At 38.9% G+C, this 16,902-nt stretch overlaps 1 protein-coding gene across 1 annotated transcript in view; it reads right to left on the reverse strand.

Annotated features, from left to right (window-relative positions):
• Positions 1-2,243: 2,243 nt before the first annotated feature.
• tmem168a (transmembrane protein 168a) overlaps positions 2,244-16,902 on the reverse strand; it is a 56,560-nt gene continuing 41,901 nt past the window's right edge. Inside the window, exons 4-7 of the mRNA XM_016266765.1 lie at positions 10,929-11,097; positions 8,465-9,624; positions 6,817-6,959; positions 2,244-3,870 (exon numbers count right to left, since the gene is read on the reverse strand). Of these exons, the coding sequence (XP_016122251.1) occupies positions 3,303-3,870; positions 6,817-6,959; positions 8,465-9,553 (1,800 nt within the window). The 5' untranslated portion in view covers positions 9,554-9,624; positions 10,929-11,097 and the 3' untranslated portion in view covers positions 2,244-3,302. The remainder of the gene's footprint in view (positions 3,871-6,816; positions 6,960-8,464; positions 9,625-10,928; positions 11,098-16,902) is intronic.

Raw genomic sequence — 16,902 nt, forward strand, 5'->3', positions numbered from 1 at the left:
TCAACCAATCAGGTGACGACTTCAAAACTCCCTGTGTCCCATTTTATGTGTCATGCATCAGACATTCAGCCAATGGTCTGTGGGCGTGAATGTCCATTGACAGCTTTTCAAAAGTTGCCAAGAAGAGTTGAATTGTGATAAAATACAAATTTTCACATGCAACATATAAATAAAAATGTTTACATTTTATTATATTATAGTATATGTTTTGCCACTGGCCATGCAACTCTGCACTCTCTCATGGACAGCTTTCTCTTGGTATTATAGACCTGCTTGGCCAAGAGGAATCAGTCTTAAAACATGCTTTGAATATCTTCAAATGAATTGTTTGTTGAAAGCAAAGCACGTTGTGCATTTCCATGTTATGATTCTGACCTAATTGTGCAGTTTTATAATATGACTCCGACATCTGCTTACTCACAGCTGATGTATCTGGATTTGGTAAGACACACAAGGTCCAGATGAGCGTGCGTGTGTTTCTTCATCATGATCTGACTCAGCAATCCTATAAACAATGTTATTGCGTGCTAATATAGTTAACATTATAGTTATTTTCTTGTTAGTGTAACCCCTTCGATTCTGCTCCACGAGCGGGATTTGAATCTGCGTTTCCGGCATGGGAGGCAGGCACGTTAACAAGGATGTTAAACACCGTAGCCCCTAGCATCAGTCACTAGCGCACTTCTTGAGATCAGGGGAGTGAGGTTTACCTGCACAGCACTTACTAGCTGGCCCCCGTTACATGAACAGACTGCCTGAAGGTCTGGACTCCATAGCTGCTTCATCGGTCCATGAAGCCGTCTGACTGACACATAAAGCAACCAATCACTTTTTGTTTGTTGTAGTGTACTGTTTAGAGGAGTGAAAATGTAAAGTCGATGTCCCTGTGATAACAGACCGGCATGCATCTAATACATTATTCATTCAAGAACGCTGTGCAAGTGAAGTGCTGTGGGGGTGCTGTGAACTTCTCATATTTTAGAAAATCCAGCATTTAGTTGATTCTGATGTGCTCATTGTCGCAGTTGTAAACATGATGGTTTTCTTCTTCCATTAGAGGTTTGCGTCACAACGAGTTTGTTTCCAGATGGACGGTCAAAGAACGTGACAAACACATCTCCAGGAAATCCTGTAGAATTCAACCAATCAGGTGACGACTTCAAAACTCCCTAAGTGTGTCCCATTTTATGTGTCATGCATCAGACATTCAGCCAATGGTCTGTGGGCGTGAATGTCCATTGACAGCTTTTCAAAAGTTGCCAAGAAGAGTTGAATTGTGATAAAATACAAATTTTCACATGCAACATATAAATAAAAATGTTTATTTTATTATATTATAGTATATGTTTTGCCACTGGCCATGCAACTCTGCACTCTCTCATGGACAGCTTTCTCTTGGTATTATAGACCTGCTTGGCCAAGAGGAATCAGTCTTAAAACATGCTTTGAATATCTTCAAATGAATTGTTTGTTGAAAGCAAAGCACGTTGTGCATTTCCATGTTATGATTCTGACCTAATTGTGCAGTTTTATAATATGACTCCGACATCTGCTTACTCACAGCTGATGTATCTGGATTTGGTAAGACACACAAGGTCCAGATGAGCGTGCGTGTGTTTCTTCATCATGATCTGACTCAGCAATCCTCTTTAGGTGAAGCAGAGCACTGCTAATTCATTTTAGAGGATGAAGCTAGCTTTAATCTAATCATTGCATAAAACAGTTCTGCCATATATACATGAATTACTCACCTTAGCAAAGATGCTACACTCTGCCTCTGCAAACAGAGAAATGTCAACAAGTAGGAACTGGGTTCTGGAGGGTAGGTAATAAAACTGACATAAATGTTATCCATACCTTTAAGAGACAAGCAAGGAAAGGTTTTCTCCCTCACTTTGAAAGAACAGCCTCAAGGTAGCTGTAGTTCACCCACCTGCTGTGCTGAACTAATAAAATGCATGAAAGTGACTCTAAAATGTTGCCTGGGAGATGTGTTCAGCTGCAGTGAAACGCAGGTCGTGCTCTCTAAAGGACAAGAATGAACAAACTGACAGAATCAGTTTCCATGAAATCACATGCCATTTTTTTCACATAACTGAAATGCTATATATACATATATATATATATATATATATGTACATTATAGCTATATATAAAACAGAGTCAAGTGCTTCATCTCATTACTCTCCCTTGTTCCCCATGTCCATGAATTTGCATGGGAAAGGGGCTAGTGTCGGTATACACTGGGTTCATTGACGTCAAAACGTCATTGGTATTTCAACAACTGTAACATATCCAAACTAAAATCCTTCTGATGTTTCATTTACTGTCAAAAAGTGTAGTGCTATATGCAGTCAACCTCCATTTTTTGGCTTGAAATAGAAAAGAGTACAAAGATAGTATTTTTACTGTGCATTGTGCGAGTTTTTTTTTCGGAAGTGAACGTTTCATAGCACTGTAATGATTTTGACAATGGGACAGTCAATAGTGCCTTAACAAGCTATCCAGCTAATAATCACTAAACAGAGGTATATCGGCACATGCTAGAACACCTACTTACCAAACTGTTTATTTTAAACAGTCTTTATTAAAGGACACTGGTCGGTTGAAAAAAAATAATTAATAAAGGTCAACTCAAATAAAGCTTCAACACAAAACCCCCACAGAGTATACAAAATAAAATATGGCATGATATGGTTTAAACATTGGCTTTTGTAGAGGTCTCGAAGAAACAACAAAACCAGACCCCCTCTACTGCTCGACAAAAAAAAACATTTTCAAGGTACAATTAGATTTCTTGCTTGACTTTGCCAGAGACTGAATACATTGCGATACTCATATTTCACCCAAATCCTTAGAAAACCCAATTAAAACGTAATAAATTAACACAAGGCACTTGGCGCTGACAGTCTCAATACTGTATGAGAGATAAGACAGTGGCTATATTGTGTATACAGGGCACATAGATAAACAGAAGAAACTGTCGTATGACAATGGGGCTCAATCCTGTTCCTAAAGATCAACCTACCTGCAAGGTTAAGTCCTAATTCATATAAAATATTCCTGAATCTTCTAATCAAGGTCGTTTGGTTTGATTTGAAAATTAGGTGCGACTCTAAACTCTAGAGGAAAGTATATCTTTAGAAGCAGGATTGAACGATCCATGTTCCCCATCCATAACTGATGGAAGTAATTTGTAAAAGGCAACTGAACAGTTAACTCAATAAAGGATATCCCAAAATTGCATAGAAAAGGTATATGGTGAAGTATATACATTGTGTAGAAGCAAACCAATTGGTCACCTATGATCGGACTAGTTTAATCCCCTGCCCCGTGTCTAGTATGCTGGGAGGGAACCAAGAAAGTTTCAGTCTCCTGACGCAGCGCAAACACGCACTACACAGCCACAGGAGGTTGAGTCCGCAGCACCAGTTCGCTACAGCCACCAATGGGTAAGTGGCCTTGGGGAAGTGCGTTTTCCAGTGCTTGGCCACATCGCTTCCAGTGGGCAGGTGGAGAGCGTAGTCACTCCAGGGTTTGGACACGCCGTATATTGCGGAGATGACCCGACCCCTCTCTGACCACTGCATGCCACTGTCAGGATCACAGTTGTATTTCACCCACTCAGCAGTGAAGTCTCCCAAACGAGGGGCTTCCTGGGCTTCGGCATCCTGGACAGGGCTCATCTTGGCTCCTTGTACTGCAACATACATCTTTTCCACCTTTTGTACCGCCTTCACCCACGGCTCAGAATTCTCAGTGTCCAGGACCAGGATGAGGCGGGAGGAGAAGCTGGTGTTCCGTTCCTTCCACATATCAAGGATCTGTTGCAGACGCAAGCAGTCGCCACCTGTGGACAAGAAAGGTTGTCAATCAGTGAAAAAGGTGGGTGCTTCTTTTCTTGACCAAGTGACCAGAATAAGCTGTACCAGACATTTGGTCGCTTACTATCAAGGGTTTGTTAACTCTAGACTAGTTCAAACAACAAGACTATTCAATCATCATTGCACCAGCTTGAATTCAGTAAAGAAATTCCCATTCAAAAATACAGAAAGTGCTGAGAATATGTGATGGACTGTTGCTGCAGGGGAAACGGAGAGAGATGGTGTGAGCAACACGGAAAAGGTGTAAAATATCTGATAGTTTGCCATGCTGCGGGTAAGACTGCGAATAACATTCGGCAAGTATCTCGTTCAAAAACTGAATGAGGATTCCTGGCTGTTTCTCACCCACCCTGGTCTGATCAAACAGTATGACAGAGATAAAATATGTGAAAAATAATGTGTTTTTCGAACAACCTAGTATGAGAGCCTGTTCTAGTACACCCCCCAAAACAAAATCAAGACTTTGTAAAAGTGCATAATAGGACCCCTTTAATGCTAACATGTGTTCATAAGATCCAATCCGGGGTGGTTTTCCACTCTTCTTTTTCTGGACACTTAGCAAAGGACTGATCAAGATGCGCATTCAAAATGAGCAAGAGTGAGGCAGCAGATCCCTTGATAGTGTAATCATGATTATTAATCATCTTCCTGATTTAGCTACTGCTACACATACAAAACAAGCCGTTTTAAATTACTTCATCATAGCGAAATCACAACCATGGCCAGTTTCAAAAATCAAAAGCTATTCAGTATTCAGCAACTTGACCTGACGTGCTGAACATCAACGTGAACTATGCTGTAGGGATGGGAAGATTTACCGATTCGCTCAGTGCATCGGCAAAAAAAATTAACAATGCATGCATCGGTTTAAAAGGTGTGTATCGGATACAAGTTGGCATTTGATCGTTTCTAACATATTTGCATTGGTAAAAAACTATTTATATATAATTACTAGTGGATGGCTACACTTTTATTGTTTAGAAAGTGACCAATATTTTATATGTAACGTTAGATCGATTTCTCCTCTCGAAACGGTTTCTCAAGCACGTTCTCTCATCACTGCTGCGCGTGAATATGACATATCACAACGACACTACAGAGACCTGAGGAAAAGCGGGGATTAAAGTCCAAAATCTGACTTGAAATAACCTAACAAATCAATCGGGGCTAAAGCAGTTCCATAAACGACAATGTAAATTGTCACAATCTCACTAATTTGTGGACGCTTAATCTTAAGCAGCCTTTAATGTCGATCATGGATCAAATCGATCCACCATGGCAAACAGCAAATATATTTGTGCTGTTTAATGCATTTGAGACGTGGTGTTTTCCTCAGTGCATAACTGACATGTCACAAGTATATTTTTCCTCTGTAAATGTTAGAAAGTTATGCAAATATATACATTTTGCTTGCTGTCAGGAGTGGGCGAGGCATACGCGAGTGAACGAGCGCTGCTGCGCACATGCACGCTAAACAGACGGTGAGCAATAATTCTAAGTCAAATATGCATTTTGCTAAAATATTCGTTGTTGGACATGGACTAAATGTGCCTTTTGTCAAATTTTAAACCTACATATAGGTGTATTCTTATGATAGCAGTAAATGTGAAGGGACTATTGTAATGCGTAAATAAAATGTAAGTTAATACAGTCCTAATAACTAAGCTTACTACTTAATTACTACTTAATAAGTGTGTTTCTTATAGCAGTTAAAATGTAGTTAACTTTTAGTTTAGTGGTTTTAATGCTTTAAAGAGCAATGTTAGATTGTAAAGTTCTAATGCTATCTGATCTAACTATAAAAGGTACAGCTGACATAAAACCAGAGAAAAAGGCTGCATGGCTATGATAGTATGTGAGAGAGTCAGTGGTAATATCATTACATTCCTATTGTTCAGTGTTAGAGGAGCTCAGCTTAGTCCGACAGTTTGCCTGCCCTGGACCAGGTTAGCTTTCCAGCATAAGTTGCCACAGTGACTGATTTTGATCTTTGTTAAATTTGTTTTATGGAACGAAATAATTTGACAGCGAGTCAGACTATAACTAAAATAAGCCTGGCCTATTTGGTAAACTTGTTTTATGAAACAGGCCTCGAGGCGTTAGAAGTCAGAAGACACATAAGTTAATTTATGATTTGCTGTCTGTCTGAACCAAAGAAATAAATGCGATCATATTTTTTCCATTGCATCGAATCGCATTGTGTTGAATCGGATCGAATCGAAATCGGATCGCACTGCATCGTAATGGGGTGAATTGTATCGCATCGCTAGCTACTTCATATGTATTTTCAATGTATCGTAGGCTATGCATCGAGATGCGTATCGCATCGGCCTCAGTTATGGAGATGCACATCCCTACTATGCTGGTAAATAAAGGCCAATTAAAATAGAAGTAATTTGCATAAACTGTCAAAATCTTAAAGGTAGAGTAGGAAAAACTGTTTAATTATAAGGGTCAAAGAAAGGATGGAAATAAGTCCTGTAAAACTGTTTTTAGTTAACAAAATATGATAACCATTATAAGTGGACATTAGGCCCACTTAAAACCAAATATTTAATATATAAATATACTTTTGCCGTGGGTACAGATATTTAGCTTATATGGATTTTCTATGAAACTGAATTGGGCTTGAAGTTCAGTCTTGCATTGCTGCTAATATTATTCCTGTATGATAAATTACAAATGTGTCTCAGTTGTAAGTCACTTTTAGCTTCTGCTAGATGAATACATGTAAATGCACGTGAACTGATTCTAAGAAATATGATTAATAAGAAAACTAGTTTCTCAGGTATTAATGTTTGTTTTATAAAACATAAAGGAGAAGCTTTCTGCAAGGTTATTGATTTCTATCAATGTACTTGTGAACATGCAAGTCAGAAAATGCCTTTGAATGCCATATCCCTGTTGGCAGTGTATATGTATGTGCAGTTACCTGCTGTAGCAAGTGGGAACTACCACTGCATACCCAACGCAGGTGCCTCCCAAGCAGTTGCCCAGTTCGTGGAAGAGTCCATGAGCCAGAGACTCCAGTGGCAGTACCACTAACAACACACTCATGAAGAGTCCATTAGAGGCCTGTGGAGAGGAACCCTAAGTGATCAACAACTCTGAAGTGGATTCAAAGGTACATCCAAACAAACACACTCGAACTTCATTTATAATATCAGTTTAAAAAGACTGATATTATACACATCTTGATGTATGCAAATGATCACAAAATCCCAATAAAAGAGGCTATGCTGGCAATAGCGTACTTGCATACTACTCTACGAGCAATTTAGATTAATTTCAACATAGATATTTGCTTAATTTGATCTTCATTTTTTAGTGTTCTAGATCCTGTAGCTCATGTTGCATGGCGCTAGCAACACTATGGTCAAAGTTTGAACTCTCAGGACGCTCACATACAGATAAAATACATAACTTGAATGCAAAGTCATTTTGGATAGAAGACTGCAGAATAATTTGACTATCAGCCACCATTTTTCCATCTGTTTCTTGACTCATTTGATCTGTTTGCCAGATGCCACATGCTAAATTAAACATGCTATATGAGGATGTCACGTGAATCTAAATTTAAATTCTACATTTTTCTGTTGTATGCTACATACATACAATTTGCTTAAAAAATAGTGCACAATCTGCAGTCTTCAGTGAGTAGTATGCTAGTATTCCTTTTGTTCTCAGGCCTGTTCATTTTAATCAAGTGTACTACAGCCTGAATATACCTCTGACTCACCTGCATACTGTTTGCCTTGGCAAAATCATTTTAAAAATGAAACACTGCATTTGTTTTACACGCGGAATAACATTAGCAAAGTTGGAAGTGCTTCTAATGACTCATTGCAGCATTCATATCTTAACATTAAATCTCAAGTGAATTACCATAAAGGTTAGATTAGGTACTTCTGCCCAAGGCCTGACGGCTGGTTTATTGAGTTGTGCCCATTTAACATTATGCATCTTTAGTGTAGATAAGATATTATGGCAAATAGTGTTTTTAATATGTTAAAAGAATACTTCAAATAAAATATTAATTAATTTATGTTATAATTTACTCACCCTAATGTCATTCTAAACTTGCATGACCTACTAAAAAAAAAAGGTATTTTGAAGAATGTTGGTAATCAAACCATTTTGATTACATTGACTTTTATTGTATGGTTAAAACCAGTTGACACATTCTTAAAAGTATCCTAATTTGTGTTCCATAGAAGAAAGAACGTCATACAGATTTGGAACGACATGAGGGTGTGTAAATTATGACAGAATTGTGTATATGACAGAATAGGACAGAACAGCGTACACAGAAATGTAATTTAGCATTTTTCTTAAGACTTCACAACCTATAATACTTAACACAATATAATCTCAGAATGAATAGTTTCAATTCACTCAGAATGGGCTGGTTCATTTGTGTCATTCATACAACTGGGCCATTTCGACATGGGGGGGGGGGGGGAGAGAGTGAATGACAGAATTTTCATTTTTATGTTGTTAATGTCAAGTATTGTCAAACAGGATTCATGATATCTAGATAGATCAGAATGATTGTGAAAGCATTAATCAACCTGCATTACCTGCCATGAGACGGCCCCTAGTATGATGGTGGACATCAGGCAGAAGAGCACCAGCCGTTCGGAGATGAGGCAGAAATGACGCATGCCCCTGGAGGCCATGATCCTGTCCAAATTTAGTGTTTGTGAGCGCTGGGCCGCCCACGTCTTCTGACACTCGCCTAGCTTGGTGTGGAAGCACCATAGCGTGATAAGGAACACCATGTGGCACAGGATCCACAAGAGACCAAAGACGAAGAAGCCAGGGATGACCAGGTACCAAACATCCAGGTTACCTAGCTTAAAGGCACAGAGCACAAAGAATGCCAGCTCAACAAATGCCAACGGGAACAGAGAAAATCTCCTCCACAGACTGCCGGCTGAGAGAAAATGCTTCCAGCGTTCTGTCGCCGACAAGCTGCTGAAGTACACGTCCAGAAGGGGCTCGCAGATAAGCCGGCCCAGGTAGCAGCTGAGCGCGAAGGGGTTTGCTTGGATCTCCAAGGACTTGAAGAAGGTAATAGCGGTGATCACAGCAAAACAGGCTAGATTAGGTAGAGCCAAGGGCGACTTCATGCGAAGGTCCACAATGAGGGCCGTTAAAGCGAACGTCAGAGCAATCATGGCCAGTGATTTGTGGAAAACCAAGCTGATGCTTGCGACACCAAATCCTAGGAGCTCTAAAAGCTCGGATGAGGTTAGAACAACTGGTTTATTCGTAGCGCTACTGCACAGACGTTCTGTTAGGGCCCAGAGCATCCGAACAGCCACGCTAGCGAGCAACAGGTAGTTTGTGACCTGCTCCTTTATGTCGTTCTCCAGAGACTGGCTGTTGAGGAAGCACAGGAGTCCCTGCAGGAAGCCGAACCACAGGTGGAAGAGACTTAAACTGGCTGACTCCATTGAAAAGTAGTAGTAGAGGATACAGGCTATGGCCGAAACGAACAAACCCAAGATGAAGATGACCATAATCACGGACTCTGCAGTCTGTTCCCATCGTACGTACATTCCCAAGCACACGGCTACCAGCAAGTTGAAGCTGGAGAGATACCCCAGACAACGGAGGGAGGACCACATGTCCACACCCTTGTCCGACGACTCTTGGCCTGACATTTTTGAGTATGATCACAGAGGATTAGGCCTCACTCCTCCAAGACTAGGAAAGATAATGTTGATGCATTCCACTAAAATCAATAATAGGACAAAGAGTTGATAGTCAGTGATGCAATTACAAAAACATCAAAAACACAATCATATAATTGAGATATTAATCAGGCATGTGAGCTCAGAAAACTGAATTATCATCTTGAAAATATGTCATTATATATATAAACTACTGTATAATCTGTATGTATGCAGAATATACTGTTTCTATTCAAATGCTAACTTTAAAAACAGCCCAACCCTGTGAAATATTCAATAACTGGAGTGGAAGGTGTGACAACTAGCCCCGGTCTCAGCTTCATATACATACATATATAAAGAGAGGAGATGAGATTTAAAGCACATGATGGTTGTGTAAAATTAAACGGTAACACGGTTTTTTGACAATGATGTATAGGCTACATAACAGATATATGTTGACCGATACTGTTCAATACAGGATTAGTAGACGTCTGATGTGAAACTGCCACATAAACAACATAGACCAGACACTCTCAACTGTATCACTGTAAACGCTCTGAAGGCATTCAAATATCGCGATAACACTTCAAAATAGGAGTACTAACAACTGACTTTTGTCATTCAATTCATCTTCGCTAAAAAATAACATATGAAAACTGATTCTTACATTTGTTTATGACAACGAGTTTTTGATTTCGCGATGTCCATGATGCTTCCGGACTCCAAACTACGGCAGCACAGACGGCTCAAACGCGAAGTGTAAAATATGCGCTGACTTTATGTTCTCCACTTCCATTGACATTGTGTTGGATGTATTCTCAGGTGTTGTTGTCATATACATAGTTAATTAGTCGGTTTGTTTATTGGATATACTATGTATAGGTCCGGTGCAAAAAATGTGCTGAATTGTGATTTATAACAAAGATAATGTAAAAGGCTTTCTGTTTATAACAAAGAAAATGTATTGCTGTATTGCTTATTGACTTTTTCCATGTACCAAAATTAAACTCATATAGCCTTACAGTTGATCTTATTATTAAAAAATAAATAAATACAACTTTGTAACCCACACAAAATAAAATGGTTCTGACCCTTGTGGGTTATAAAGTGTTTCTATCGGTGGGCTGAGAAACATAAAACAATGCATTATTATTTATGTATTTTTGCAGGTTTGCATACTTTCATGTTGGGCAAGCTTTAAGTTGTTCTAGTGCTGTGGATAAGATGCTTCAGTTATGATCATTTCTCATTTTTATGCCTGAAAATAAAATACTTAAAATCAAGCATTATAAAAATAAAAAAAAACCTCTATATAATAGAAAGCATAAATCTTTCTGTATGCTTTAAAAACACGCTGGCGTACTGTAATCAGGGAAGTCAAAGTAGGTGAAGCGGCTCGCTCCCGCTCTCTTTATGATCAGCCCCGAAAATGGAACCTCAGCGAAGTGTGGCATTTTCTCTCCAAGGTCCCTGCGTAGGTTGGAGCTCCCTGACTGGGTAAATACAAGGCAGGCTGCCTCCCACACAAACTTCTGCAAGCATGAAAAGAGAAAGAGAAAGAGAAAGAGAGAGAGAGAGAAGTTATGAGCTCCCATAGCTGTCTGCTACCTACATCAAGGAGGTCTTTAATACCTGCAGAAACCTATTCTCATTCATCTCAATGGCAGTTGCTCAGCTGGCGCATGACCCTGTTGAAAATGTAGGAATTGTAAATCAGGAATCTGCCATTTTTGAGAATGGCTCCATGCCAAAAAAAATACATAATATATGTAAGGGATAATCAACGGCTAACCGTGCATTAAAGGATTTTAATGCACCATGTGGAGGCAAAGAACCGCCCGACGTGAAGCGGATTATATATATATATATATATATATATATTGTATGTATAAATACAAACACATGCATGTACTGTATATATTTAAGTAAAAATGTTGTGTTTATATATTAAATATATTTATGTATAATATAAAAATAAGAATATAAATAGATAAATGTATATACATGTAAATATTTTTTAAAATATATACTCTATATGTGTGTATTTATATATACACATAATAAATATACACAGTACACATACATATATTATGTAAACAAAAACTTTTATTTTGGATGCGATTAATCGCGATTAATTGTTTGACAGCACTAATATATAGGCTATATATATATATATACTTAATTGATCCTCCTGCATGTTTATTGTAGTAACCTTTAAATACTTATTTAGAATTATTTTATGTCGATTTACCAAGCAAAACTGCTAATGCAAAACCCATTTAATGGTCTTTATCCGCATGGAGTAGGGGATTCCCATAATACTGGCAATATTTTATCATATGTTTTCAGCATTTATACTTATTTTAAAATCAGAATTAACAATTTCCAATTCGCGAATGAACAAACTCTTTTGAGTCGGTTCTTTGAAATGGATTAGCAGTGATTCAGTCTAAATCGTTCGAACAGCTAATTCACGCACTGAATCATTTGTCACTGCGTAAAACAGTACATTTACCGTAAAACAGGATTCTTTACACCAGGGGTGCCCAAACTCAGTCCTGGAGGGCCAGTGTCCTGCAGAGTTTAGATCCAACTTGCCTCAACCAACCTGCCGCGAAATTTCAAGTATGTCTAGTAAGAGCTTGATTTGCTGGTTCAGGTGTGTCTGATTGGGGTAGGAGCTAAACTCTTCAGGACGTCCGACCCTCCAGGACCGGGTTTGGGCACCCCTGCTTTACACAAACAGCGCTGGATTCAGTTTATATTTACCAACTGCCCATCGAAACCAAGCCTGTAAATGCATCCTGCTAAGAGGAAGGACTTTCTGAAGATGAACACCTGCAGCTCGTCTATTTCAGGTAAACATGTAGACATTTTTTTTTTTTTACCAAAACTGTCTCAAATAACCATCGCCATCTTATTTTGACACGTCTAAACACAGTCTTTCTATTGAGTTGTCCGGGAGAAACACGTAAAAACAAATAAACAGCAAACGAACAAGTAGTGACCAGCGTTCCTGATTCACGTATGAGCCCGATGTTCTGAAAATCTGACCCACCCTCAACAGCAGGGCTCCAGACAAAAAAAAAGCATATGTGTTTAAAGATTTGCCTTTTTTTATAAAAATTTTTTTTTTTAAAATTCTATTTTTAGATTTATTATGGATATTCTTATGTAACTGACTGAAATATGACTTTGTTATTTCAGTCAGTGCTTGCGATTTTTGTGTGCAAAATGCTTCAGACAGTAGGTTTACTGTCTGGAACTAGCATTAGACTGTAGCCGGCCGCCATACAGCCAAGTATGCAGCCCAAATTAATTTACAGTTCCTGGCGTTGGGATCAGATTCACCAAACTCCATCCTTCCATTCTTTCTGCCTTCCTTCCTTGTGCACAACCACCTTAATCTGACAAGCACAGCATCAGCAGCACGAGCGATCTGCTCGCAACAAATTTCATTCCCACAGAAATCAATATGATGTACTGAGGCTCATAAAGAGGCTGTTTGGAGAGGCAGCCACATCACAGCCTAAATCAAGAAGCATGTCAGGCTTCAAATGAAAAAGACAGGGATGGAGAATAAAGAGTCAAATCTTAGTGATGTATTTAAATTTATCGGCATTGCCTGTTGAATGCTAAAGCTATACCTCACAATACCCCCAAACTCATCCATCTCAATCAGTGTTGCAGGTCTTTGTCAGGAATTGGAGGTTTTGTCAATGTATAAAACCACAGTGTCTTTCCATAAATGATTCAAGCACTTCAGTTAGCACGTTACGCCATGTCATTTGAGACATTGTGTCTCATTCTGGTGTATTACATTTGAGCATTTCATTTAGCATGAATTAATCATGTCGCCCTGCAAATTTTCCCTGACAGAACCGAAAAGGAAAATCAACTTGAAGTAACAAAATGCAATTTCTGTTTCAGCCTACATAAGCTAAATATACACTTGGCTTGTCTATGGCTCCTGTACATTTAGGCACAGTGTGTTTTCTGAATAAAAGAGAAAGACAATCGTATCACGGTTGATCTTAAACATTAAAACGTTTCCTTTCATGCCGGTACCTCATACATCACCTTCATGTATAGCCAAAATGGCTTTTTAATAATCTGACCTGTTCAATACCGCTGAGCTGCAGAAATGATGCCGGGATCCATTAATCGAGGTGACTGCGAGGAAATTGCAATTCAACATTAATCTGTTTGTTGAAGCTAAAGCATGACGGGACTGCAGGCTATTGAATGGCCGTAATACGGCCATCACGGCCAATAGAGAGAATTATTAACATACTAACAAAAGAAGTCATTGGTCACCATATCCATGATCAAATGAATGAAATATTGATGAGATCTTCTGGTGAGAATGTATTACGGTCATACAGTAAGTCTCAGAATGGGATGAAACGTCCCATACGGTGATGTTTATTCGAACTGATCGGTGATCTTTCGCTTGATTAAGATTCAGAGGTTACATGCATGCATCTCTCTGTCTGAGCCATTACGTTCACTGATCAAAGATTGGAAGTTAATGAAATTGATCCCTTAGGATGAATCCCAGGCACAGATGCAGTTGTTCCTCTTGGCTCTAAATGTGAATCGTCAGATCAGTTAAGCTGAGTGAGCAGTTTGGCGTGTGATATTCCAGTCCGGGCGCTCGAGTGCACATCAGACAGATGGAGTGTAAAAGGGTGGCCAAATCACAGATGCCCCACGATGCCCTGTCAGTGACAGTGACTATGTAGGATTCAGGGTCAACCGATCCTTTCAATCAGATTATTGAATCTTCTGTTGTTCTACATTTTCAGAAAAAAGATGAAAAAGTTGTGACTGGGGTTGAATCACTTTCAAAAGCTACTAATATGTAAATTTTAAATACTAATATGCACCCTTTAGGGGTAAATAAAATACAAAAGTGTTCCTTTTTGAAAGGTACCTCTCTAGTGACCGCTTTTGTACCCTTTTTTATATATTGGAGATACAGTAAGGATGACATCTTGTTAGTTGTAAGTTTCATTTACATAGTCTCCTTGAGTTAAACTTGTTGCCTATTTTCAACAACCTTTTTATTGTATTTGTATTATATATTATATAGACAGTATTGTATGTAAATTAACAAGGGCCAGTGTCCTGCAGAGTTTAGATCCAACTTGCCTCAACCAACCTGCCGCGAAATTTCAAGTATGTCTAGTAAGAGCTTGATTTGCTGGTTCAGGTGTGTCTGATTGGGGTAGGAGCTAAACTCTTCAGGACGTCCGACCCTCCAGGACCGGGTTTGGGCACCCCTGCTTTACACAAACAGCGCTGGATTCAGTTTATATTTACCAACTGCCCATCGAAACCAAGCCTGTAAATGCATCCTGCTAAGAGGAAGGACTTTCTGAAGATGAACACCTGCAGCTCGTCTATTTCAGGTAAACATGTAGACATTTTTTTTTTTTTACCAAAACTGTCTCAAATAACCATCGCCATCTTATTTTGACACGTCTAAACACAGTCTTTCTATTGAGTTGTCCGGGGGATACACGTAAAAACAAATAAACAGCAAACGCGCAAGTAGTGACCAGCGTTCCTGATTCACGTATGAGCCCGATGTTCTGAAAATCTGACCCACCCTCAACAGCAGGGCTCCAGACAAAAAAAAATAACTTAAAGAGCCATTGGCTCCTGTAAGAAACCAAATTAGGCGCCACTTTTTCAAGTGTGCGCACATGATAATATAGACGTATAAAGAAAGAATGAAATAAAGAGGCATGGTCTCAGAGTGCATTAAAAGGTCATAGCCTTTTATAAATACACCCAATTAATCCACATTCACCTTTTTGAATGAAATATTGAGGTCATTCTTCACAAAATAGGCCATGTAATTCCGAAGGAACAAGATAAGTGCAACAAAGGGAAAGAGGGCTTTTTTTAATTAGCACTGACGGTTGAATGTATAATTGAGAGGTCTGAGCCTTTCAATGTGTTTGAGTGCTTCGCCAGTCACTCAAACACAAATAAGCATGCACATGTTAATAAAAAGATGTTGGACTATTGCAGGAGTCAATGCTTTCAGGACTTTCTGTGGGCTACACGACTCCATCCACCTTGTCCTCCTCCGCAGAGAAAAATAAGAGAGAAAAAACCTATGAACTATGCACACCTGTACACCTCCACACCACCTGGCAACCTGCATGTAGCATCACATTAAAAAGGGGCATATAAAATATAAATACCGCTCTTCCGTTCAACACCATGATTTGAAAAAAAGAGCAGCAAGCATCTTCAGTCAGGCTGATTGAATTTGATTTGAATGTTGATTAAACTTTTTCAAGAGAGGATAATTGATCGAATTAATTTTGTGTCCTGCTCGACCATGCACACAACGTATAAGCCAAATACTGCCGTGCTGAGGGAAAAAAGTGTGAAAAGTGTTTGTTTACCTATTATTGTATAGGTATAACATCTGGGATGGTCTGCTTTTTGGATGCTTGACTAGTTTAACAAGCAAGATCATGTTGGTTAAGCATTTTCAACTAATTTTGCTATTGTAAGGTCAGAAACTGTTTGTTTTGGTTTTTAAGTGTTGTGTAAGGACAGATTTATCTGGAATAGTTGGCAAAATGTGGAAAAATTCAATTTAAAGTGAAGTGTGGCCAAGTATGGCGACTCATACTTGTATAATTTGTGCTCTGCATTTAACCCATTCAAGTGCACACACACAGTAGTGAACACACACCCGGAGCAGTGGGCAACCATATTGCTGCAGCACCCGGGGAATCAAAAACACGAAGGTAGTTCTTAGTACATTGTTGTTATGTAAACATACCCTTAAATTCTTTTTATCGTCCAGCCTTAGCTGAAAACTGATCTTTGGTCTTGCTGTATAAACAATTATGGGTGTTGACGTTTTGGCCAATAGGTGCAGTCCTTTTTCTCTGTAATGTAACATCAATTTCAAAAACTTTTTGCCTTATACTGCATAGATAGACAATTTGTTTTATCAAAAGCTCATTGTTTCAGTGGTAAATTTTCTCTTTAATAGCTCTGCCGACCTTTCTGATGTCGGAGTGCATCCAACAGGATGTTTTTACTTTCTTCTCACCAAGAAAAACAGACAAGCCATTGTCCAGCTCCAAACCAGGTAAGATCAGTTTCACAAAGTCAAATTTCTCCATCATTTGCATCCTAATTCAATCTATTACAGTTGCTTTCAAGGTACTTCTGGTATTATTTCGACATCAGTGGTGGGAATGATCAGCAAGTTTGTCACCTGTCTTCTAGTCTTAATTGGTGAGTATGATCATAAGGTTTTTTTTTTTTTTGGTCTCGGTGGGCTGGTTTGATTTTTTTAG

This window comes from Sinocyclocheilus grahami, unplaced genomic scaffold (genome assembly GCF_001515645.1).
Source record: "Sinocyclocheilus grahami isolate Dianchi unplaced genomic scaffold, SAMN03320097.WGS_v1.1 scaffold33.1, whole genome shotgun sequence".
Classification (NCBI taxonomy): Eukaryota; Metazoa; Chordata; class Actinopteri; order Cypriniformes; family Cyprinidae; genus Sinocyclocheilus; species Sinocyclocheilus grahami.